Below are 26,125 nucleotides of genomic sequence, written 5' to 3' on the forward strand. Positions count from 1 at the left end.
TATACTTCTCTGCTTTTGAAACAATGGTTAATAATACTGTCTTCGACTCTTAAAATACTGACTTTCTTGGAGGCTATCTGGAATGTCCTTTCTTGTTCTACTTTGGACAATATAAATCCTCAATCTTCAATAACTAGGCATAACTTAAATTTTATTTCTAATCCAGACTTTACTACACTGGTCTCCACCTGTGCATATAGCAGCAGCCTGCTTGAATTCTCCATGTGGTAGCCCAATTAGACATGAGCGCTTTCCCACCTCATTAACTACTCTACCATCTACTAAACTTTTTTTTTTTTTTTTTTTTTTTTTTTGGTTTTTCGAGACAGGGTTTCTCTGTGTAGCTTTGCGCCTGTCCTGGAACTCACTTGGTAGCCCAGGCTGGCCTCGAACTCACAGAGATCCGCCTGGCTCTGCCTCCCGAGTGCTGGGATTAAAGGCGTGCGCCACCACCGCCCGGCTCATCTACTAAACTTTTAAGTCTTCAGCAATAAACTGATAATATGGTTTTAGGCTTTTACTATTTAAAATCTTTTGAGTGTCCTTAAAACACGGATTCTAACATTATTCCAATGTTCTAGACAAGAGGTTAAGTAACTGTTCCTCAGTCACAGGAAATGACAACACAAGATTTTTAAAACATATCTTACAGGTCTATTATGTTCTAGGCACCATTCAGCAACTAGAACAACTTTAAAAAAATAAAATAAAATACGGGGACTAAAGATGCAGCTCAGTGAGAATGCTTGCTTAGCACATGCAAGACCTTGGGGTCAATTCTTAGCGGGGCAAAGGGGAATTTCCAGAGAAAAAAAATTAAATCGTCTTAGCCCTTTCTTGCCATAAATTTAGATTGCAGGAGCTCAATTCAGTATTAAAAACTAAAGCACACTACAGACATTAGGACACTTCAGAAAATGGGCATTTTGTGACATGATCCAAATACACCCATCATGCAACAAAATTTCATGCGCCACTCTTAGTGCCACACTTGAAAACTTTAGCTTCTTTCTTTTATGACAAGAACCCAACTTGCCCCCTCGAACATTTCGTTAAGGTTGGTTCTAAATGTCTTTGGGTTGTTTTAAAACTTGACAATATCTTCATGGGATAAAAAGTGCTGACCCTGAGGACCTTTAAAGGAATGGGCCACTGTTTCTGAAGGTCATTTCAAGCATCTTGCACATTCCCACGGAAAGTGTCTCTAACAACATTCTTCTGGATGCATACATGCTGTCGCTCAGAAACAGTCAAAGTGCTCTGCAGTCGGAACTTTCCAGCTCTGAGGAAAGTGCTATGAGCTTGCCGTGTGTGGAGGTACTCTTCCCTGTCCTCTCCCTGGCAGCTCACCACAGAAAGAACAGGTAAGGTCGCCAACAAGATCCTGATCACTGTGTGGTAGATGAATTCGGCAGGTGGAGTTTGAGCAGTTTTCGAGCAGGTGAAGAATCTAATTGCTCCATGCTTCTCTTCTCTGCAGAGGAAAGGAGCCAAAAACCACATTTCAATTATTGGAACTCTATGTGGAAACTGTGCCAGACAGTGAAGGCCACTAAATGACACATAAAATCTTTGTTCTCAAGGAGATGGCAGTCTAGTAGGAAAGCCAGTATGGTGTGATAAATAAGAAAATGGACAGAGAAAGCCAGGAAAAACTCTGGGAAAGTACCTGCAGCTTTACTTCATGCGTTCTTGAAAACTGAAGCCGTCAAAAAGCAGTGGGTATCTTCATGGAGTGCTTTTATGGAATTTACACTAAGGCATTTCTATCAACATTCGACTTACTATGGGGAGTAAAACAAGTCATATGGCTTAAGTCTAAGGACCTTCTGCCTGGAAAGACAGTTTAGATCGCAAGGGGTCCCCTCAAATGATGCACTTACTGAGCTGGAGTGACACCTTCTGGAGGTACTGAGTATTTCATCCATGAAGGCTTGCAGCTGCTTCACTGATCCTTGCAGCTCATCCATCTGCAGACAGAAAGGACTTTCTCTGATTCCCCATACTGCCAGGCAAGCTCCTGCTTTGGAGCTTTAGGCCTGCTCTTTCAGCCTGGAATGCTGATGCCAGACATTCGCTCTTGGCACCCACTCAACCACACCCTACATTTCTCCAGCTTGCTCCATGCCCCAGGAGACTGACCCCCAAACCTCTACCAACAAGATGCCAAGTCCTCTAGGTTTTGTTTGAGCATAATGACAAAGGAGCTAATAGCCACTGTATGTAAAATAGCAGCTCACTGCTCCTCCTGTATTCTTTACCCCATCACTCTGTTTTATTAGCACTTAACATTATATATTTACTTAAATTTTTTCCTCGTTTTCCCATGGTCGAGAGGTTGATATCCTTATTACACATCTTTTACTTCCAAAGATTAAGCCTGAACTCCTATTTTGTGTGTTCTCCTGAGGCTTACACTTTAAAAGGCTTTGTTGCTGCTACTCAAGTGTCACCAGCAGGAGGTGATGGGACCTTTAGAAGTAGTTTAGCTTTTTGGGAGCATGAAGTGGCTATCAGGACCTAACTCTCTGTCTCTCCCTGCTCCTCTTGTTACTCACCCTCATAAGGGGAGTAGTCTCCTCTGCCACATGTTCCCACCACCATTATTGCATGGCTGCAGTCCAAATCGACAGGGTTTAAACAACCACAGACTGAAATTAGCAGCCAAAATAATCCCTTCCTCCTTGAGTCACCTCAGGTACTCTGTCAGAATGTCATAACGCTAAGAAATGGTGACAAGTCCAGAAAGCTGGGCAATCCACGTAGTAAGCCCAAAGCACTAACCACTAACTCCATGCAGGCAAAGACACGGTTCTGATTCCGTACTATTTCCTGGTAGTCAGGCTTTGTGTGAAGGACTTCCTTCTGGGAAGAACCAAGACAAGTCGTAGGATCCACTTGGACTTCAGTGATTTTGGTTTCAGTTGATTCCCTAAAACAACAACAACAACAACAACAAATCCGGAGTTTTCCTGGAGCTTACAATCCTTCTCTGGAAACAATATGTAAGAGTGTCTTTGAGAGGGAAACCCTGTTATGTTCCTCAGAGCCTCTTTCCAGCACCTCTATGACTAGGGTTTCACCTAACACTTTATAGTTGCCTTTGTAAGTGAGATTTGGTTGGGGGAAGAGCTTTCAAATACCAGCTGAGAGATTTGTGGTGCCGCACATTTACAATACCAGCAACTGGGAAGCTGAGACAGGAGGATTGTGAATTTGATGTACACCTGGGGATTTGAGACCAACCTTGGCTGCCTCGTGAGACCGTATTTTAAACTAATGAAACCAGTTCAGATGCTGAAGTAAAACAAAATCTAGTGCTTTCGAACCTTCTCTGACTTACCTAGCCAAAGATGGCCTCTCATATCTTATACCTCCTGTTCCACTCCCTTCATGGCTTTGTGTTTTCACCAAGGCCTTAACCAAGGTTCTCTCTCCTATCTACAGCTCAAAGGCCATGTACTCACTCACTAAAGTCTTTTGAGGAGCGATGTTGGCTCAGTTCCAGGGGAACAGGTGCAAGGGTGGCCATGTGCCCATCTCCCTGAGGATTGTGAATAGTAGCCAAAAACACAGCCTAGAAGCAGTTCTGTTCTGTGTCTGAAAACAGTGACACTTAGGCTTCCATTTTTGTCCTCCATTCCACCAAAGAAAACAAATGGATACTTTAAAGTTGACTGAACTATGAGAACAGATTCATCACTCAGTTTGTACAAATGGATTTGAAATAAACTCAAATCAAATTTCACAAAGTAAAAAGAGAGCTGTTCCTTTCCAGTTCTCGGGTCTCACCTGGGCGTCTCTTCGGGTGGAACCTCATTCTGGTATTGTAGTAAGAGCTGATCCCAAGTTTGACGTTCCAAAGAAAACCTGTGGAATTCAGGAAGGGAAATTCAGTTAACTTTTGGTCACATTTTTAATTACTCAGGGCAACAATAAGTACTCTAGGCATGTAATCTGGTTATAAAATGCATTAAAAGGTCATTAAAGGATTAGAAAGCTCAACTGATTCAGAGGGTATTAATTTAATCAAGTAATACACAAGCTGTTAAAATCAAATTAACACCCTTATTCCTTGACTGCACCCCGTCTATCAGGGCTGCTCATGTGCCTTCCGGCTCTAGAGCTGACACACGAGTGCTTCCACCAGGCTTACCAGGCATTTTCTCCGCATTCAGTTATTTCCCTGGTGGAGAACAAGGCTCAGTTTTCTAAGAAAGGTTCACCCATTTTACTTACTTTGCTATATATTCTTTCACCTCAGCCACTGAGGTTTCCAGTGAAAAATCTGGTGCTTTTCTAGAACACAGATAATACTATGAGATTAATATGAATCCTTCAACAAACACTTGCTTTTAATGTCTTACATAATTTTAGTGGTATTTAAATATACTCATAATTTTTTATTATTCAGAGAATATTTATTCTTGGACTCAATATCTACTTTGCACTAGCAACGGCTAAATGGTTTTTAAATCTGTTTTTCTCATCAACTCCACTTCATACCTTTCTAAAAATAGTCCTTTATACTTTTTCTCCCCAGCTTCAAAACTCCATGACTACTGCAAACAGAATAAAAGCCAAAACCCTTTAACTTGGTTCTTGAGACTTTCTGTGTTCCGGCTCCTCTTAACTCAGCAATTTCTCTATGGTTCGGCTCACTAGGATGATTATTTCTAATGCAAAGAAGCAGGGACTGAAAACGCCAAAGCACTGCAGATAGACTTGGGCTGCCATCTGACAAACACAGATTAGCAGTGGCACAACTCCTGTTTTTCTACCAAGGCTTGTGCACAGTATCTCTAGCAAAGATGCAGCCAACTGTGCTTAAATACACATTCAGAGAGATTTTGTTGGGCGAAAATATTCCATGTCTGATGAGAAATGTCACCCTTAAGAACTTGTGAATGGGCAGACCTCGAATGAATTTCAAACTCGGACTAAGTGCATGATCTATTGCAGGGTGGAGTTGTGATGGCAGCCGCACCCTTGAAGGATTACCAATTTAGGGTGATATCCTTTTAACAATAAATTCTATTTATTATTATTGTTAGTAGTAGTCGTGTGTTTGCATGTACATACGCACATGTGAAGGTATGCATATGACATAGAGTGTGTACAGGTCAGAAGACAACTTTCAACAATGGGTTTGCATCCTTCCAAGGGAGGTATGGATAGAAACGAGGTCATCAGCTTGTGCAGCAAGAGCTCTTACATTTACCATCTGCTAATATTCGTGTTTGCAAAGAACATTAGAACAAGAGCTGCCCTCTGCATGACAATCAAAGATCGGAGGAACGAGAGCCGGGCGGTGGTGGCGCACACCTTTAATCCCAGCACTTGGGAGGCAGAGGCAGGCAGATCTTTGTGAGTTCGAGGCCAGCCTGGTCTACAGAGCGAGATCCAGGAAAAAGATCGGAGGAACGGCCCCCTCAGTCTTCCCAAGTCATTCCTTCTTGCTACCCAGGTCTTTTGTTCCAGCCCCAAATGAAACCATTAGGATCTTCTCTCAAAACTCTACCAAGGTTGCCTGCTCCTGACGTCACTATGCTACTTGCCGACTCCCTGGTTTATTTATCACTAGCTGAGACTGAATTTTCTCTGCATTATCTCCTCAAATACAAACAGGACAAGAGGGACTTGACTCATTGATCACTACATCCCCTTCCTCATCATCTGGAAGAGCCTTGTACAAGCCAAGGATGGCAGCTCACACCTGTAATCCCAGCACTTGGAAGGTAGAGGTAAAAGGATTGCCAAGGTTGAGTCCAGTCTGGACTACAGAGACCCTATCTCAAGAAAGCAAAAATAAACAATTAAGAGTGTGGTGGTACACAGGCGCTGGGTAAATGTTTATTGTGTAAGCAATGGCGTAATTATAATCAAGTTTTAGCTCAGTTATAATTAAGGACAGAAGGGGAATTGCTCTTACTCTTTTGAATCTTCAACAAAACATCTTTGTAGAGTTCCATCACTTTCCAGCCTGTCTGTAAAATGTTTCAATTCTTCAGAGAGAGAAGATGCTAGAGAGGATAAATTGGTTAGAAAATAAAAAGATTACAGATGTTCACCAAGAGCACATGACAAAGACATTAAGGAGTTCCTAAGTCTAGGGTCCCATTCCGGCCCTCTCATTCACACAAACAGTCATGTAAGTATGCCAATATTTTATCTTTGGGATTGGAAGTTTAGCTTTATGGTAGAGAACTTGCATGGCAAATTCAAGGTCCTGGGTTTGGTACCCAGCACCAAAGGGATGGCTGTGGTGGTTTGAATGAGAATGGTACCCATAGGTTCATGTTTGAGTACTTGGTTCCCAGTTAGTGGAACTGTTAAGGAAGGATTAAGAGATGTGGCCTTGTTGGAGGTGTGTCACTAGGGGTGGGCTTTGAGGTTTCAAAAGACTTGTGCTATTCCCAGTGTGCTCTCTTGCCTCCTACTAGCAGATCAAGATGTACACTCTCAGCTGTTCCTGCTGCCATGCCTTTGCTCTGCAATCATGGACTCTAGCTCTCTGGAACTATAAGCCCAACTAAATACTTTCTTTTATAAGTTGTCTTGGTCGTGATGTATCGCAGTAAGAGAAAATTGAGGGCATGGAGACAAAAAAATACAAAAGAAAATTTTATCCTTTTATTTGGGTAGATAGTTAAATGGAAGGCAACTTTATTAAGTGTTTTTATACTTATGAAAAAAGCAGTTAAACGCAGCTATCTATACAATTTCACTTTTCCCCAGAGATGTGAACTGCTGTCACTGAAGACAAAGCGTCACCTAAGCAGTAAGAAGGGGCATTTTTTTTTTTTTTTTTTTTTTTTCCAGTTTTTCGAGACAGGGTTTCTCTGTGTAGCTTTGCGCCTTTTCTGGAACTCACTTGGTAGTCCAGGCTGGCCTCGAACTCACAGAGATCCGCCTGGCTCTGCCTCCCGAGTGCTGGGATTAAAGGCGTGCGCTACCACCACCCGGCTAGAAGGGGCAATTTTTAAAGAGGCCAGGGACCTGGTTTAAAGAGGCAGCATCTCCTGTAAAAGGACACTGAAAGCATGCTGGCTGGTTCCGAGAGAGGGACTGGGTCAAGGCCAAAGCACTTGTCTATGCTCGGCAACTCACCTTTCGCTCTAAAGCATTCAAGGCTGAAGTCCTTAGTGCTCTTTAGGAAAGGTTCAAGTTTCTCAACAGAGAACTAAAGAAAGAAAAGCATTTTCAGTACAACCACCAAAATCTCCCAGGCAAGCTCTATGTGTGGCTTTATGATGCTTAGGATAAACTTTATGATGAAACTACAAAGGGCCTAACTTTTCCATCCAACACTTTTCATGTAAGTAAGTAGATAAGGAAAAATTCTCTGTTGCTCACATTCCGTTTTGATTTTAGTTTTTGTTTTTTTGAGACAGGGTTTCTCTGTAGGTTGTCCTGGAACTCACTCTGTAGAACACATTGGCCTTGAACTCAGAGGTCCACCCACAAGGCATGCACTATCACACCCAGCTTACATTTTGACTTTTAACTCAGGGAAAACAATAGTCATTTAATTCTCACAAATTACTTGCTTATCTAAACAGTCATAAGCATCAGTGAGACATGAAACACAACTTAAAAAAAATTAAAAAAAAAAAAAAGTGGTGGCGGCATACATTTTTAATCCCAGTACTCGGGAGGCAGAGGCAGGCGAATCTCTGTGAGTTCAAGGTCAGCCTGGTTTAGAGTGAGTTCTAGGATAGCCAGAGCTACACAGAGAAACCCTGTCTCAAAAAAAATCAACAAAACAAACAAACAAACAAAAATCATATGCTCCATAGACCAGTCTACCCTGTAGGCAGCCTTGAATGTCTACAGCGACAGATTTTGACCTCTACCCAATTTATTTTCATCACTTGCTGCCAATGAGTAAAATACACTGCGAAACTTTTCAGCTGCTCAGCCTAGCAACAGCAGAATTCAGTGCAAAGGCCACCTGCCCAGGTGAGAACTGGCTTTTAAGTCAGTCCCCCACATGGAAAAATCTCTTTTCCTCAGTTCATCACTGATCCTGCAATCTCTTTGAAGTTGTGACAGTAACACAACAGTGAACGAGAACACTTCTCAACCCCGGAACCTCACCTGGAAGCTGGAGAGCAGGAGAGCGCCAAGCCGTTTGCTACCTGCTAACTTCAAACTGATGGATCTGCTGAGCTCTGACGCAAAAAAGCACATTTAAGGAACATCACACTACAGTTAGCAAGACAACAAAACTGGAAAATCTCCTTCCTCTCCATGCAACCCAGCTTAAGACAAGAAGCTGCCTTCTCTTAGTAAGAAGAGAATTCTAGTTTTTCCAGGCTAACCGAGGAATAAAGTTTACACTTTCATGCATCCAAATTTTCAAGTGTTATTAGAACCTTTTCATGTATTGTATTACATTAAAATCTTGTTCTGTTTAACAAAGTAGATAGAAAATATAATGAAATCTATTACTTTGTATGTCAATTAAAAACAAACAAGGTAGATACAAATAATGTAGATGGCACTTTTGTAACAGGCCCTGCAATGTGCTTTAGTACAGTCCTACAAGCTGTTGGGGCTGCTGCTCGCTCAGTGGATGAACCCTTGCCTCGAATGTGCATGGACCTGAATATTACCTTCAGCACTGAAAAGAAAAAACGGCTTCAAATAAACAGCACAGGCTCCACTTTACGAATGGAGAAACTCAAGGAAGGGAAGTGAACTGTCTGAAGACAGGCTGAAGAAGCCATGCTTCAAATCCAAGTATGCCAGCAGGATCTGTTTTCCTAGTAGTAGCAGGCTGCCTACGTGATCTACTATTAATAGCCAGCACCAGCTGAACACCTGCTGTATAACAGACATTTTTCTTTGCCGCCCTGCACATCTCATTAAAATTTTAAGGCAAGTATCTTCTGTTCATTTGATTTGGGCTTTTTGAAACATGGTCTTGTAATGTAGTAGCCCAGGCTGGTCTTAAACTCCTGGCAACCCTCCTACATCAGACTTCCAAGTGCTGGGATCACAGGAAAGAATGACTATGCCTGGCATCAATTCTATTTTGATAACAGATGGTAACACTGTGGCACATAGGCTGGTTAGACTCCTTGCTCAAGGTTATACAGCAAGCAATGAGAATGGACTGGGTGCGTGCTTTACATAATCATGTCACTGACCATTGTTCTCTCAATGATGTCCATTTAAGAACAATTATTATATAGTAAAGGAATTGTTGTATAGTAAACAATGATCATATAGTAAAGGAATTGCTGTATAGTAAACAATGACCATATAGTAAGGGAATTGTTGTATAGTAAACAATGATCATATAGTAAAGGAATTGCTGTATAGTAAACAATGACCATATAGTACAGGAATTGTTGTATAGTAAACAATGATCATATAGTACAGGAATTGGCTGCAAGAATTCTTGCCCTTTGGCTTCAGCTGGCTATTTTAAAAGCATTCTTGTCTCTTGAATGATTTTGGCTGCTGTTAACCAGATTCTTTCTGGCTATAACCAAGGAAACCTGGCAAGTAGCCAGAATAACCAGAAAAATAATTCATCTTATTACATGGTTGATTCCATGTTACACAGAACATGTTGTACAGAATGGGAATGAAGGTAGGGCTAGTCTTGGACAACGACTCCCTTGGCATGTCTAGGGAGTGAAGTGCATGGGCACTATGGCACCAGTTTTCCAACTTGGCTGTTTCCCTTCCACACACATAACCACCTTAAAGAAATCGCAATAGCTTTAACACTTGAGGCTCTACTAATGGCCAAGTATATGCACTGTGGTGTTATTTCCCCAGTTTACTGAGAAGGACTTAAGACAAAGGAAGTGAAGCTCGAGACCAAACTAGACTTTCTGCATTATGTCCTGTACTTTGATACCGGCAAATCAAATGATTATAAATTTAGAAGAAAAAAAAACACAAATTACATTCAAATATGGCATCCCTAGAAACATTTTACTTTTTGTTCTTTAGTGTCAGGGATTGAACCTAGGGCCTCAGGCACACTAAGTATGCACCCTACCACTGAACTATATTCCTGTCCCCACTTAATGTATTTTTATGCACATCTTCCTTCTAAGTCATAGCTATAAAGGCTAGAATCAGGCAGGTATTAACCCACTTGCCTTCTGTTCTACTTTAAGGTATAAGACACAGGAAGAACTCAAATTCCTAGCATCCTAGATAGGATGACAGATTAAACAATTAGCAACCAGAATTTCTGTTCATATGTAAACCATAAGCAGCCAATATGTAAACACCAATTAACACTGAACACTTATTAGGTGTGTGGCATTAGGATGTATAAACAAGAGCATGTCCACAGGATTCTCTATTTTATAGGTAAGGAGACTGAGGCTCAAGGAGATGATGTGTTCAAAGTTGCATAGCTAAAATGTAGCCAAGTAGTGTCCACTCTGCTACACTTCCTGTCATTCATTTCTCACTGCCTCTTATTTGGGCTGGAATTCCAGTTTTCTGGACACAGCACCCCACCTGTGATGCCTGGGTGGAAGGGGGCCAGCGACTTCCGTCGGTTTATCTCCTTCATACTTGCTCGTCGCCAGGACTGCCTTCTGTCTTGATGACGGACAGACTGTTCTTGGGGGGACAAATGAAGTGACCTCAACTGAAGTCTCTCCTGATGGTTGGCATCACAACTTTCCCCCTTTTCAGGGCTCCAGCCGAGGTGATTTTTTTCCGTTGGAATGCCTTGCGTCATCTCCAGGGAGGCAGAGGATTTAGGCAACACTTCCAAAGGGTTGGGACTTGATTGCAATTGATGATCCTGAGTCTTGGACATCATTGGTTCCTGTTCTAGCATTTGTTATAGAAAAGTCAAAATATAAAATCAAAACCTACCGCAATCAAGTATCTGAGCCTTTGCTCAGTGACAACAGAAAATGTACAGCCCCACAAGATGACATACACTGGAAGGCTCAGCTTCCTGGGAGCCTAGGCAGAAGGAACAAAGGAGGGAAGGAAATCTATTTCCCTGGTGAAGAAAACAGGAAGCCTTTCTGCAAATATACAGCGTGTGATTCCAAAGCCACCAGGAGCCAGAGAAGGGTTCTGTAATAGTTCAGGAGTCTGAACCTGAGGCAAGAGGCACTAAATTTCACCGTAAAACTCACCTTCTGCTCTGGTGACTGACGTCATCCTGGATGGAGAAATGAAAATAGGAAAATGAGGTGATTTGTTCTTAACATTCCAGCTCCAGTCTCACAGGGGCTTCACAACCCCATAATAGGTCTCGTGCTTGAACTGCCCTCACTTGTCTCCTCCAAGACTATCTGCCGGGGTCACTGACTGCTCTCCTACAGAACTTACTACATATAGCCTATCTTAGCTCCCAGGCACTTTGTGATTCACTAGCCTCTAATTCCATCAATGGTATTAGGATCTACTTTGTTTTCCAAACTAGAAAACAAACAAAACAACCCCACACCATCTCTTCTTATTCTCTCCAGATCCTTCCATACCTGGAAATCCTACTTTTTAATCTCTGTACACATATTCCTTCCACCCATAAAAGACTCATCTTTTTTTTTTTAAATGCGCATTGGCATTTTGCCTGCATGTATGTCTGTCTGTGTGAGGGTGTTGGGCCCCCTGGAACTGGAATTACAGACAGTTGTGAGCTGCCATGTGGGTGCTGGGAATTGAACCTGGGTCCTCTGGAAGAGCAATCAGTATTCTTAACCACTGAGCCATTTCTCCAGCCCCCAGACTCATCCTTTTTAACACAGCTTAAATTTGAAGTCACGGGGCTGGAGCGATGGCTCAGTAGGTAAGAGCACTGACTGCTCTTCAGGAGGACCCAGGTTCAATTCCCAGCACCCACATGGCAGCTCACAACTGTCTGTAACTCCAGTTCCAGGGGATCCAATACCCATGGCAAAACACCAATGCACATAACTAACTAATTAAAAAAAAAATTGAAGTCACTTCCCTTTGGCATATTTTGATGGCCACTAATCTTTTCTCTATATTACTGGCTGTAAAATATATTTACATGTCTGTCTTCCCAGCCAGACTGCACTGCATTCCCAGTACCTGTCAGAGACAACTGACCCGAAGAGAGGCAGGGACACAGCCTGGCATCTCTCCATCTTGCATGTATTTCTCCCTCCCAAAAGACATCTGAATGTGGGGGGAGCTTGGTAAAGAACAAAACGAGTGGTTGCTGAGGGACCATACTGAAAGAACAAAGGGTCCTTTAAGGATCTAAATCACCACAATCCGTATAACAGATCCCACAGGCTCAAGCTTAGATAATGGATCATTATCCCATTTAATACGTTCTACAACTCTTGAGTATTATTACTCTATCAGGAGGCCCAGGCTCCTTACGAGGCCAGCCCGGGGCACAGGAACAATGCAACCCGGGCTGTGACCCCAGCCCTCTGCCCAGCCCCCAGCCACCATCTGGAATCAGGGTCGCTCGCCGCTGTGCCCGGGAGAGAGGAGTGGTCTTCCCGCGGTTGTCCTATCGCGAGGAAGTCTCCGAGGCCCTGCGGCCGGGAGCGCCGGGAGCGCCGAGAGCGCCGGGAGCGCCGGGAGCGCCGGGAGCGCGGGGTGGGCCGGGCCGAGAGGCGGGTCAGGGGCGAGCGAGCCACATCCGGGGAGATGTCTGCGACTTCCGACCCCAGAGCGACGCCCGTCCAGCCCGGGGGCCCCCGTTCCTGAAACACAAAGCCCAAGGTCACCTCTGAAAACTCGGCGTCAGTGCAGAGGGCCCTCTCCCGGGTTAGTACGGCTCGCGGTCCCGCGTCGCTGCCGCTACTTCCGAAATTCCCGCCAAACAACTGCGCGTGCGCAGCCAGCGGCTTCGGCGTTCGAGCGCAGGGCCGCGCCTCCGGGAGAGCGCATGCGTACTCCGGTGTTCCAGGCTCTGGCCCAGCCCATCTTGTCCCTGATTTTTCTGTCCAATTACGGTCACTACTTGTCCAGCCACACCCAGCCCCGGGATTGCCTTCTCCAGTGCACCACTTTGCTGACCCTTACTACAATACAGCCTACATAGGAAAGTCAGGGAGTCTGGTGCCGTACTCCTGTTCTGGGCCACGGCTGCCTCTCTATCTCTTTCACTCCAAAAGTGTGGACAGTGACTCTCCCCAGGGACAACTGGAACTCTGAGCTCAGTTTGTCCCCTGCCGATTTACTCCTGCTTCACGGGCCCCTCCCATGGTCCCTTACGTACAGAGCAACCGACCCTGCGGCTGCCACCGCTCTGCCAGTTCTTGCCCTGCTCCTTTGTTCGAGCATGCTCTTTGCCTTGAAAGCCTTTCTCTTCCCCTGCTAACCTTCTCTTCCATGTTGGAGGCCAGATGTTCTGTGCTCCCAGGAGCCCAACCCATGCCTGCTTCACCCTCCTTTGCCTGGGAGGGTCCGTGTCCTCGGGACAAGGTATTGAGCCATCAGAATGGCCCTATGCATCAATGAAGTGATTTCTTTCAGATCTGAACCTTGTGAATGCTGAATTGAGAGCAGTAAGAGAGATTCCAAAGGGCCAGGTGTGGTGGCACATGCCTTTAATCCCAGCACTGGGAAGGCAGAGGCAGGCACATCTCTTGAGTTTGAGGCCAGCCAAGGCTACATAGTAAGACCCTGTCTCAAACAAAAGCAAAGCAAAGCAAAACAAAACAAAAAGGCCCTCAAGGAGTGGGAGGCAGGTGGATGTAGCATGACTTTGGCCATTCTTCCATTGTAATTGTGGTCCCTTGCAAAGTTTCTAGTCAAAGATAGAAATGTGTATAGCAGAAATTTCTGCGCTGCCACTCTGGCCTAGTAGTTTCAACAGTTATCCGAAAGAGGTGTGTTCTTGGTTCCCTGAATATCACTTTCTGGAGCTGGGTTCCTTTATCCATGCCTCCGTCCTTCAGCACTTCATGTGTTGATGTCCCAAAGACAGAATTTAATATTCCCAGCCAGGGCTGGCCATGTTGGCTGGCCTCATTCAATCCAGTCCCAGTCAACGTCCAACCATGTCTTTTCCTTGCTTTGAATTCTCTGATGGTTCCCTCCTCTTTTTAAGATACATACGAATTCTTTCCCTGTTCCACATTCAACTTTCATTTCTTAAGTTCATATTGCCTCCCCATTTCTGGTTACTTTGAAACAGGTTCTCATGTAGCCCAGGCTGGCCTCAAACTCAATATATAGCTAAGGATGACACTGTAACTTCTGCTCCTCCTGCCTCTCCCTCCCAAGTATCAGGATTACCAGTGTTGCCACCCTGCCTGTCTCTGCCCTCTTTCCCCAGGCTTTCAGGCACATTCTTTCTCTCCTCTGTTTCCTACCTACAATCCATTACCATTCACTTTGCTCAATATGACAACTCTGTGTGCTTCCCAGGGGCCCCCCACTTTGGTTACTGGTGATTGATATATTATTTTCCAGGCCCATCTGTTGGGAGCTAGGTCAGTATGAGTGGTTGTCCAAGGGATCTCCAGATGAGGCAAAGCCCACGGGGACAGTCTCACTCGGCAAGGACCAGTGGACTTTGGGACAGCGCAGAGTGCTGCTGGAACTGTGTGGCCTGTACACTCTCTTCTCATAATACTGATGATTCTCTTAGCAGTTTTTAGTGTCACTTTGTCAGTCACGTGTGGGACAGATGTGATCAGTCCTGGAAACCCCATTTCTCTTGAATATTTTCCCCTAAAACTCTTTGGGAGCTGATGCTTCTCAGGTTTCTTGTCTGGGGATACCAGCTGTCACTCTAGACCCTGGGAGCTGTCCTGATTCAGTGCTGACAGGATCAGAGGTAGATCATCCCTATTTCTGTAAATATGTTTGAATGATATTGTTGTTCTTGAAAATTTGGCCTGTGTTTATCACCTTTTAGTTTTGTAAAGACAGGATGTACCTGGCTCGGTATTTGACCAAGCTAGCAAAATAAAAATTTTTTGATGTAAAAGTTGGGGGAAAACCCCATATTTGACATATTTGTTTTTGCTGGAGGTTAACATCGGAAGGGTGGGAAAACATGTTTGTTAGTATGGAAAAACATGCTTGTTTTTGAAGTATAAAGACGGCTTGAGCTCTTTGGACGGCTACTTGTGTGAAACTCATCTGAGGGTCAGACAATTCATTTCTTTGTGCCAACCCCCCTTCCCGTCTCAGGACCCGAACCCAGGCTGTAGCGGGACTGCAGCACCTATCTGTTATATCCTCCATGCCTGGCACAGGCCTGGCATTTATTAGCCCCCCATAAAAGAGAAGATCTATAAAAGTAGGTGTTAAGTCTTAGGCTGTCCAAACATCCAGAAATGAGCTAAAACTGGACTATAAGGAAAATTTCCAGCAGTTAAATAAAAACCAGCATTCTTTGGAAACTTGTAAAACTGGTTTCCATCTGCCCACAGTGCCTATCAGCATAGCAAAGCCCATGCTGCCCTCCAGGCTCCCTCACTATCAAGAGTACCTGTTACACATTTCTTTTTTTTTTGGTTGTTACGAGACAGGATTTCTCCGTGTGGTTTTGCGCCTTTCCTGGAACTCACTTGGTAGCCCAAGCTGGCCTCGAATTCACAGAGATCCGCCTGCCTCTGCCTCCCGAGTGCTGGGATTGAAGGTGTGCGCCACCACCGCCCGGCACTGTTACACATTTCAGAGTCCATACTAGCTAGCTCTTCTCACTTCCTCCTCCACCCCAAACTTCCTCCAGTTCACGGGCTTCCCACCTCCCAGCTACTCACTCTCTTTTATAACTCACTGTTCTCTGCTTCCCGCAATTACTCTAGCTTGTCTCTTATTTGCACTTGATTTCCTTTACTCTCTCTCACTATGCCCTATGCTCCATCTCTGGCTACCCTGCTACTCTCCACTATTCTCTCCCACGCCCCTAGCCCTGGCCATGTTCAGTCTACTTCTTTCTCTCTCTGCTCTGGACTCTTTCAGATCCCCCTGGCTGTTCTGTCTCGTATCTACAATAAAAACCTTAACCATATCAAGGAGCGGTCATGTCAGCAGCTTCTTTACCGTACCCCTCACATACAGCAGGCAGCTTCCAAGATGGCCCCAGTGTCCCTTTTCCTGGTGTGTCGTCTCTTCCTACAGTGAAGAGTGTCTGTATAGCCCCCTCCTGCACTGAAAAGAGTTGGTTTATATAACCAATAAAATATCACAGAAATGTAACTTTCAGGGCTTAGCCCATAAGCTAGTGGCCACACGCAAGGATACATACGCAAGCTTCCCCACATGTTGAGGAACTGAATCTCTTTACCCAGGTTTGTGAATTAGTCACTTTGTAAAGGGATCTTTGAGCTCTAGTCAGAAATCCAAGGAGCACAGGCTGCCTAGGCCTATAGCTCTCTGGTAGAGAGCTCCCCTGACATGCATGACATGGACCCTGGGTTCCATCCCCAGACGCTCTAAGCTGCAAATACTCATAGCCTACTTGATATCAGATTGCAAGCCTCCAGAATCCATGAACTAGAACTGCCCAGCCCCCACATTCGCAGCCCACAACATTGGTAGGATATGATACATTTGGGATGATTAATGCAACTGTAATGACTAAAAGTATCTTCCCCCCGTAATAAATCACTGTGTTAGGGAAAGGCTTGATTCTCTTTTTCCCCTTCTTGAGCATTCTGCATTTGTTTCTCAGTAGTGGTGACATACTTCCTGGGAGACGCTGAGTTACCAGCCATGAGCCACCAGAACCGCACCCCCCCCCCCCCCCCCCCCCCCGCCCCCGTGGCCCCATCTAGGTGATTCCAAACCAGCCAGCTGGCTTCAGTTTTCCCCTCTTAAGCAATCCCAGGTGGGATGGAGTCAGTTTTCAAACCTGCTGGGGCCCCACCAGCCTCTCCACGGAAAAGCAGAGAGCAGAAAGCAGGCAAATGTTTATATGACATACTTTATTTCCAATCTACAACCATTAAAAACACTTTGTAAGTTTACACTGTACAGTTCTCATGTCTGAAATAAGACACAGGGCGAGGAGAGCTGGTGGACTAGACTGCTGTTCTCTGTCACCCAATCCATCCCAGGAAGGAGCCTTTAAAGACAGAAAGGGGGATGGGGGTAATGGAAGGAGGGAGAGAAGAGAAGGAGGAGGAGGGGAGAATAGTGGAAGGGAGAGGTGGATAGTTGGCCCAAGGATGCCCTTGGTCCCTTCCCTCCTGAGGGGTCCCCCAGGGCCCACGACTGCAGGACCCTCCCCAGGAAACCGGGATGAGCAGGAAGGGCCTTCACAGTATTGGCCAGATCGGGGAGGGGAGCCAGGACGAGGAGGAGAGGCAGTTTCTAGCTCTTTCCCAGGCGCTGGGGTCTGGAGCTGGGTTTTGGCACTGTCTTCAGGTCTCCCTGGGATTGGGAGGATAAGGACATGGTGTGGGAGTGCTGACGGTGAGGGGCTGGGGAGTCTCTTCCTGCAGCAGGTTCCTTCCCTTTGGACAGAGGCCCTCTGGCAATGGTGAGGATTCCAGTGGAAAAACAAAAAAGGGTCCTTTTTGCCTCCTGCCTCTGGGGACTCTCCCCTTTGCCTGCTGTGACCTCCTATGCACAGTTCCTCAAAATCCAAATTAGTGGGGGATGGTGAGCTGGGCTGAAATGGAACCAGGGAGGTAATAGGAAAGCTGCAGGGCTGTCTCCCCATCCCAGCTTCCAAAAGTAGGAGATGCTACAGTGATGTTTTGTTAGGGTGGGGGTGGGGGTGTGGGCAGAGACCCTGAATCGAGGGTCTGGTTGACTGGTTGTTTTCCATTGTTCTTGGCCCAGGCCAGGCCCAGTTACTGCCCACGCTGAATGGACAGCTGTCTGGGACAACAACCTTGTTGATGGTGGCAAACTTGTCTACATAGGAATGACCTGGAGGCTCTTTCAAACCCCAACTGGCTGGACTTGCTTCAGTGGGTCTTGGGTGGGGCCAACAATCTGCACTTCTCTCAACCTTGCTGGCGAGGGCTCTACTGCTGGAGAGAGTTTGAGAGACACTAGTCTCCAGTGATGCCCCCAGTTGCCTTGGCAACCTGGTACTCCTAAGGCAAGCCATGTTGGCAAGGCCCAGTTGTAGAGGTCCAAAAGATCTAGACAGATGCTAGGAATGATGTTGTTGTGGGTGAGCCCCCCTGTGCAGAGAGGTAAAACAAGGCACAGAGAGAGATCAATGGCAGAGCCAAGAGAAGAGCCAGGGTGCCAGGGCCCAGAGGATCCAGGGGAGGCTGCAGGACCCCAAATGCAAAGGATGTTTGAAGCCCATAGGGTCATCCTGGTGCTCCCGGGAGGACCATAAAACTGGGAGGCTCATAAAACTGGGAGGCTCAAACTTGGGATAGGTTTCCAGACTGCCAACTGAGGTCTCTCTTGACAGAAGTGGCAACGGTGGCTTTGGATGTGGTGTGACAAGTAATCCAGACTCTGACTGCCTCAATCCTTCTAGGATTTTCAGAGGAAACCAAAGACTCTTCCCTTAGGTCCAGGGAGCTGGTGAAGGGTAGGAGAAGGGGGCCGGGCACAGAATCAATGGGGTAGACAAAGGGAAGAGAAGGGTCCCAGGAAGGTGAGGAAGGAAAGGGGTCGGGCAGTAGAGGAGCCCTGAGCAGGGACTGTGGCCCAGGATCATGCCCTCAGTCCCCTTTCATGGCTCTGTGGTTCTGCAAACTGCAAATGCTGTTGGTTCAAGAGGGTGAGTGAGGTTCTGTCACCTGAGGAGCTGATCTGGAGGAGGTGAAGGCTAGGGGAGAACAGACAGGATGGACAGAGGGACACAAAACCAAAGAAAGAGAAGTCAAACTTCTGCTTTATACCAAGGCCACCCAGAGTAGGGAGGGGAAGAGAAGACCCAAAGGTGAACACTGGGTCCGTGTGCACTGCGCATCTTCCCAGAGGAAGGTGACATGGTTGCTACTGGGAGGAGCAGGGAAGACAGAAGCCAGAGAGTGGGGTGGGACTGGGGGTGTTCTGGGCTGGTATGAGTCTGATGAGAAGGGCTGGAAGAGGTGGCATTGCATGATGCCCAGAACAAAGGGGATGCTTCTAGTGAGAAAAAATACAAAATAAACACAAGACTGGATAATTCCGGATCTGAGAGAAAACCTTGGAATTGGAAAAAAAACAAAACAAAACTGGACATGGCAATCCCCTGATGGGGTGAGGATGTGAGTGTGTAGGGACAGGGAGGGGATTGTCAAGGTCAGACAAAAGTCCATACAAAAGAGGGAAGAGTGTACCAGAGGATACAGGAGGGCTGAGGGCTGGTGCTACAGAAATCCCAGGGTCCCAGAGAAGAAAACCTGGTTCTAGGTTAGGATTGCTTCACCAGGTGGCAGAAACCAGCTAAGAAGTGGAAGCTACGAGGGGAGCTCTGGATGATGAGGGAGGAGGAGGGGTGTGAGGTAGGAAGATGGGGATTCAGCCAAGCCCCCAGAGCATGCTTCATGCACTATGTCTGGAATCTTCCGGGAGTCAGGAGCCCTGGATGTGCTGGTAGCTACGCCTCTGCCTTGCTGTGAGGCCTTGGGCAAGCCACTCCTTTCTCAACGCGTAAACCACGAAGGGGTGAAACACGATGGATAAATGTTGGATTCTGTCTACACAAGTACCTAAAAGAGGCCAGTGCAAAAAGGAAGGAAGTAGAGCAGAGGTCATTCAGCCCTGGGGCAGGGGCAGGAATTATTGTTTAGGGGTCAGTTATTAACTATTATGAGGGGGTGCAGTTTCAGTCTGGGGCCAAGAAAAAGTTCTGGGAATAGTACTGGTGACACAATATTGTGAATGTTCACAAAAGACAGGGGTTGTGGCAAATGCCGGTGGAGAGAGAGAGACAGGAAGATCAGGAGTTCAAGTTCATCCTTGGTTACACAGTGAGTTGGAGGCCAGCTGATGACAGAGGAGACCCTGTATCGAAATAAATTAATTTTCTAAAAGCCTCTTAGGTGTTGAAGATGTAGCTCAGTGGTAAAGTGCTTGTCTCATATGCTCAGTCTCATTCCCAGCACACACACACACACACACACACACACCACTGGAGCCAGGGCACTGAGGAGCTCGATGGCTATACCGAGTGCGGTCAGATGTAATTCAGATTGGTATAGAACTTCAGCTTTTCTTGGGAGATGAGCAGGCATGGTGCATCTGGTCATTACCATAGCCACCGCTTTATCGCTGGGGAAACTGAAGCACGGACTGGCTATGTGATTTGGCCAAGGTCATTCAAGCTGGTGGCAGTTTATTATTTTATAAATGTCACCTGGAAAACATGCTTTATTGGTAAAACACCAACCAGCTCCTCAGTCTTCGAGGAAAGAACTCATGCTCCACATTAGCTTGTCTCTCAGAGCAAAAATGCTCATCGCTCACATGCCTGACTGCCGGAAACGATAAAAACCTGACATGCTTCTTCTCTTACCGTGGCTGCCAGGAAACTCAAGAATGAAGTTTCAGGCTGTGTATGGTGGTACACGGCTATTAATTATTAATTAATTAAACTTGGGGAGGCAGAGGCAGGAGAATTACCACAAGTTTAAGGTCTACATAGCAATTTCCAGATTTGCCAGGGATACATAGCACAGTCCTGTCTAAAAACAAAAACAGACGGGGGGGGAGAGTACAATTTAAATCATGTAATCACGGGGATGATAGCAGGTAGGCTGGGGAAAGATTGTTTTTCCCTTTTTCATACGCTGGGCAAGTGCTCTCCTACTGAGATATATGTCTCTAGTCCTACTCACCCTTTGATTTTCTAGTTTTCTAATGCTAGGGAAAGAACCCAGGGCCTCACACATGTGAAGTAAGTGTCTACCACTGAGCTACATAGCACTTTCTAAAATCCTTATTTTGAGACAAGGCCTCAGAAAACTGCCCAGACCAACCATGAACTATAGCCCAAACAGGCTTTGAACTTGACCCTCCTGTTTCAGCCTCCTGAGTAGCTGGGATTAAAGGGCTGTGCCGTCAGCCTCAACTTTCTGGCTTTGCTATTTTATGAAACATCTGACTAAGGTGGAACACTGGTCTGGGTGCCCTTTGGAAATCCTTGGGGTAATTTCCTCAAAGTAGAGTTTGGTTGAGGACCCTCCCCCCCCACCCCACCCCCCCACACATCCTCAATATCCCAGTTTAATGCTCAGGGCTCTTGTCAAGAACCCACACCACGAGCACTGGCTCACAATGCAAGAGCTACGAATGACTGGACCTGTGGATGTAAACGCTGTGGTCACTGGTACTTAAGGATCTCCCAGAGAGCTAAACCTGAAGGTCCTCTGTGCAGACGGTTATGGTACGGCCTAGGAATCTGCACTTTGAGCACGCTCTCAGAGGTTCAGATGTAGCAGGTCCCTGGGATACCCTCTGGAACACAAAGGTCTAGAGAGTTGAAAGTCTTGCCTCTGGGTTTGGCAGTGGCAAATTTGGGATGCCCTGAATCTAGCAGCATCCCAGTGAGTTTGTACAGAAAGAGTCCAGCTGTAAAAGTGATGACTTCCTGGCTCCAGGCTCCGGTATGAGAACTTTATCTGTTTTCTCATTGGCAGAAGGAGCATTAATCCCTGCTTTGTCAAAACCGCCTCTTAAGAGTTGCCCTTGAGAGACCTGAGGAGAGGGGTTTGAGGATGTGACTTCTAAACAGTTAAGTACTCTAGGGAGGATGGTGTGAGGGATGGCTGTTACTACAACAGGGAGCTAGTGAACAGTTAAGTCTGGAACTGGATCCATTCTGGGTGGGTCTGGGAAGAGGAAGAGCCTGGTGGTCTTGGGGCAAAAGACAAAGCTGAGTGAGCTGAGTGATGGATATATCCATGAAAGGTTCATAGAGTGGCACAGTGGTATCCAGAAGGCCAAGTCTTTGGAGTACTTATTCTTGTCACCTGGAGGCCAGCTGGTGATGAATATCCCTGGAGAGGCCAAGAGACAGGGCCCGATTTGAGAACAGGCCTTGGTTGGATAAGGACTAGGAGGAAGACCACAGAGCAAAGGGAATGGATTCTGATGCCTTGTTCAGTCAGGGGTCCCAAGGGCTCTGAATTTCATTTCAAAACCCTCACCATTGCCTCCAAGATGGTCTAGTTTGGTTTAGCCCTGGGAAAAGGTGAGACCTAGTTTAGTTTCAATCATGTAACTCACCCTCATGCCGCCCGCCAATTTGTGTCAACCCTATGGGCTCAAGCCAGGCAATCTATTAGAGGAGGGGGACCCCAGGGTTCCTTGGGACATTGGCTAAGAGAGAAAGAGAGATGGGGGAAAAGGAGGTAGAGGGCTGAAGGAAAAGGAGGAGAAAGGCGGAGGTGGACAGAAAGAGGATGGATTGGGAGGAAGGGCGGTGCTCCTTCCCAGGACCCCAGGCCTCCGGGGGAGTGCCCCATGTGGGCCAGGCAGTTTTCTGCTTTGGGAATGTTACCAAGACATAAAAGGCATTTGAAGAAACAAACAAACTTAGAAATTACATTTCGAAAGAGTAGAGAGATTTACATACCAACCCTTCCACCCCCCCCAAAAGAAAACAGAACCAGTTACCAAGTAAAATGCTAAAGATCAAATCAAACCAATATTTACATGTAACATGTTCAACCCCATCAAGCCCTATGTCCAGGGGCTTCTATGGGGACAGTGACAAGGGCCTTGCACAGTAGCAAGCAAGAGTTAGAAACAGGGACTGAAAACCAAGACTTGGAGCTTGCAACACCTGCTGGGGGCCACAGGGGGCCAGGTGCTGAGACAGCGGAAACGCAAAACGACCCAGATGGGAGACGATGGTAAGGCTGAGTGGCCCCTAAGCCCTGGGGTTCAGGTCTATGGGGACTTTTCTTCAAGCCTCCCTGGCTCTCAGCAGCTCTGGGAGGTGGCAGAAGGCCTCTGGTGGCTTGTGGCCTGGTGTGGTCCCCTCAGCTGGAGGTAACCTTAGAGGGGCCTCTGACCTCTTGGAGGAGAGCAGTAGCATCCTGGAGGGACCTGGCCCAAGGTCCACTGGCCTGCTGACTCTGCCCATGCAAGTCACTAGGACACGAGGCAACAGCTGGTGGGATGGACTGACCCTGGTATACTGCCCATAGGGAATGGGGTCGTGGGGCTTTGGGTAACTGTTCCAGGTGTCCCCAAAAAGGTAGCCTGGAAACTGGTAGGTGGGAGTGCAGAGGCATCTCCCTAGTCTGGAGGAAACCCGCTGTGCAGCTGGCCCTCTGCCTTTCCGATGGGGAACTCGGCACGACACCAATCCATCCTTAGATGAGTCCAGATCCCCAGCCAGGAACAGGAGGGCAGCACATCCCGTGCACAAGTGAAATTGGTTCATTGGCACCAAGGGGAGGCATGTGAGCTCCCGATACTGTGGTTTGAGTTACACTGGTGTGGCTCAGGCGACTCCTAGGGGTGCAGGAAGGGCAGGCAGGCAGTAGAGCTGGGGCTAGAAGAGGAGCCGTGAGTGGCTATAAGGCTAAGAGAAGGGCTGGTAGACACTCTCAGATCCATGTGCAAAGCTGCGGTAGACAACATTCTACAAGTCCATCCCGTTGTCCTGTGATGTCTCACATGGGGAACGTGGAGGGTCGCTGTGCTCACAGCAGAGCTGCAGCTACGGTCATCTATGTTTGACTCGGGAGAAAAGGTGTTGGAGGAACGGGAGGGGTCAGAAGGATCACGGAGGATGTCTGGGGAGTGATGACATCATTCTGGCCTACACTGTGTCTGAAGTATTTACAGTCTGGCCTGTAGAGGCCAGGCCAAGTACCAGGCGATGAGTAAAATGTCGTGATCTGAGACTAAATGGCCAGTGGCACTGGGGTACCAAGGTGCTGAGCCCCAGCTCTGCCAAGGGCCCTTCTGACGAAACCAGGCCATCTGAGCCTGGTGCTGAGTTGCCTCAGCTACGTGGGGGACTCCATGGTGTCACAAGCCCCACATTGTCCCAGCGGCAAGAAAACCTCTAATAAATTACCTTAAGGGCTTCGGGGGGCTGGTAAGTTAAATTATTAAAATAAAGTAAATCACCTTAAATATTTATAGTATGAAAAATTCAAATAAACAATCTAGGCAAGAACTGTTTGTAGGCCCTTGTCTTGGGCTGCGTCCTGGGACACTAGCCTTTTGGCGCTTTTCTCTGGCCTGGCCTGACCAACAGAGTCTCTCCCAGGGAGCATTTCTGCCCCTACTTGCTGCAGGATTGTGGCACCCATTCCTGCTACCAAGAAAGAGGCCCTCGGGATCAAGGCATGGCATGTAGGCTTTTACCTCTGCGTCAGGTGTCGAGATGGACCCTACCCATTTCTGTTCTCACGGAGTCTCCTATGAAAGTCGGGCTTTCAAGTCACCTTGACAAGGGAGCCAGCTCTTCTGGCCTCCAATTATGAACCTTACACACTCCTAGCTGCCTCCCAGTTCTTGTTACATGTGGGTACAGGAGGGGGATCCAGGGCTCCAGGATCCCAAGTGTACTTGGCCCTGGCTTCTGCTCTATCATATCCCCCTTCCCTGCTCCAAGAAGGCCTACCAACCGGATCAGCAGAGCTAGGAGGAGGAGGCAAGAAGTGACGGTGACACCGCCCAGCCCACCCACTCTTCAGGAGCGGCAAGCTGGGCCCGAAGCAAAAACCAGTCTTCTCGGTGGCTTCTCCGCATGTGGTTAGGTAGGGCCCATCTCTGTGAGCCCCATTCCTGGAGCCTGACCAGAAATCCCTCCTTTTCTAGATCCTTCTAAGAAGCGGTGTGGGTGGTACCAGGCCCCCTTTAGGATCCAGAGATGACTTGTGGAGCTCTTCAGGTGCATTTGAGGCTCAGAGTCCTGATTACCCAGATTTGGTCTTTCTCCTGCTCACTGCCTTCCCCTGGAAATCAGAGGTCACCTCCCAGCAGTCAGCGGGACACCCTGCTTTACCTTGAAAAGCTCTTCTCTGGCAGTGGTACAGCTGCTGTTCCTCCTGGGCAGAGCGAGGCTGAGGACGTGACCCCTTGTCTCATCTCCAGGGTCTGGGCTGCTTGAGGCGGGAGCTTGGCTGCCCTGGGACTCACTGTGGGGCTGCCCTCTCCTCCCCGCCCCAGCCCGACTCTGAAGGGTGCAGTCTGCACTTGGAAGGAGAGTGTCGGATGGTGTTGCGGGATGGCCGGACGAAGCAGGAGGCGAGCGACTGGGCACTACAGTCACAAACAGCATCCTGGGAAGAGACAGAGAGGCGGTGAGGAGCAGTCCCAGGCACTGGCTGCAGCCACCCAGGAGCTGAGACTCAGCCATGTCTCACACTGCTTCCCAGGGGCAACAACCCTGTTCTATACAAATTTTTATCACATTACACCTACTAGGGCAGAAATGGATCCTCATTCTAATAAAGTCTGGAAGGCACAAAGAAGAAGGCAGACATTATGCATGGTTAAAATTCTCAACATTCTACGCATTCATACACTGACCAGCATGGCCTCATCCCCAAAGCATTTTTTTCCACTTACAAATGACAAACACTTCTCTGCTGCTGTGAATGTCTATGTTTCTGTTGGTTTGTTTTTGTTGTTATTTTTATGTGTTTGGGCATTTTGCTTGCATGTGTGTCTGTGCACCACATGTCTACAGTGCCCACGGAGTCTAGAAGAAGGTGTCAGATACCCTGGAACTAGAGTTATACACAGCTGTGAGCCATCATGTAGTGCTGGGAATCAAACCCAGGACCCCTGGAAGAGCAGCCAGGGTTCTTAACTACTGAGCCATCTCTCCAGCCCCTGGGTCTCTCTGTTTTAATGGCTCTATAGTATTCTGCTGAATGGAAATAAATACCTTCCAATTCACCGCCCCCCCCCCCCCCCCCCCCCCAGCACTAGAGATAGAATCCAGGGCCTTGAGCAAGCCAGGCAGGTGCTCTACCACTGAGCTACATCCTCGGCCCCAATTTACTTTTCTGTTTGCTTCTTTGTGACAGAGTCACACTATGTAGCTCCAGCTAGCCTTGAATTCACTATGCAGCCCAGTCTGGCCTCAACTTGTGGTGTTTTTGTCTCAGCTACTCATAATCCCAAGTATTGGGGTTATGGGTATGTGCAACCACATCTGGTCAATGCTTTCCTCCTCCCCTGGGAGGACTGGGCATTTCCCAATCCACTTTTGATGTATATTTAGGTAGATCCAGTCTTCTGTTTTGTTTTGAGCATTTCTCTGTGTAGCCCTGGCTGTAGACCAGGCTGGCCTCAAACTCAAAGATCC

The 26,125-nt window shown here is 47.0% G+C and overlaps 2 protein-coding genes across 2 annotated transcripts in view; both read right to left on the reverse strand.

Annotated features, from left to right (window-relative positions):
• Positions 1–309: 309 nt before the first annotated feature.
• On the reverse strand, positions 310–12,670 carry Dsn1 (DSN1 component of MIS12 kinetochore complex). The gene is given in 12 exon segments (XM_052725593.1): positions 310–1,474; positions 1,884–1,919; positions 1,922–1,970; positions 2,785–2,932; positions 3,793–3,870; positions 4,240–4,299; positions 5,933–6,023; positions 7,111–7,183; positions 8,101–8,174; positions 10,495–10,815; positions 11,133–11,158; positions 12,352–12,670. Coding segments are annotated over 11 exon segments (1,041 nt in total). The 5' UTR covers position 11,158; positions 12,352–12,670; the 3' UTR covers positions 310–1,388.
• Positions 12,671–16,848: 4,178 nt separating this feature from the next.
• Soga1 (suppressor of glucose, autophagy associated 1) overlaps positions 16,849–26,125 on the reverse strand; it is a 70,526-nt gene continuing 61,249 nt past the window's right edge. Inside the window, exon 15 of the mRNA XM_052722570.1 lies at positions 16,849–25,091. Coding sequence (XP_052578530.1) covers positions 24,945–25,091 — 147 coding nt within the window. The 3' untranslated portion in view covers positions 16,849–24,944. The remainder of the gene's footprint in view (positions 25,092–26,125) is intronic.

This window comes from Peromyscus californicus, unplaced genomic scaffold, assembly GCF_007827085.1.
Source record: "Peromyscus californicus insignis strain IS unplaced genomic scaffold, ASM782708v3 Scaffold_7__1_contigs__length_154581171, whole genome shotgun sequence".
NCBI classification, from domain to species: Eukaryota; Metazoa; Chordata; class Mammalia; order Rodentia; family Cricetidae; genus Peromyscus; species Peromyscus californicus.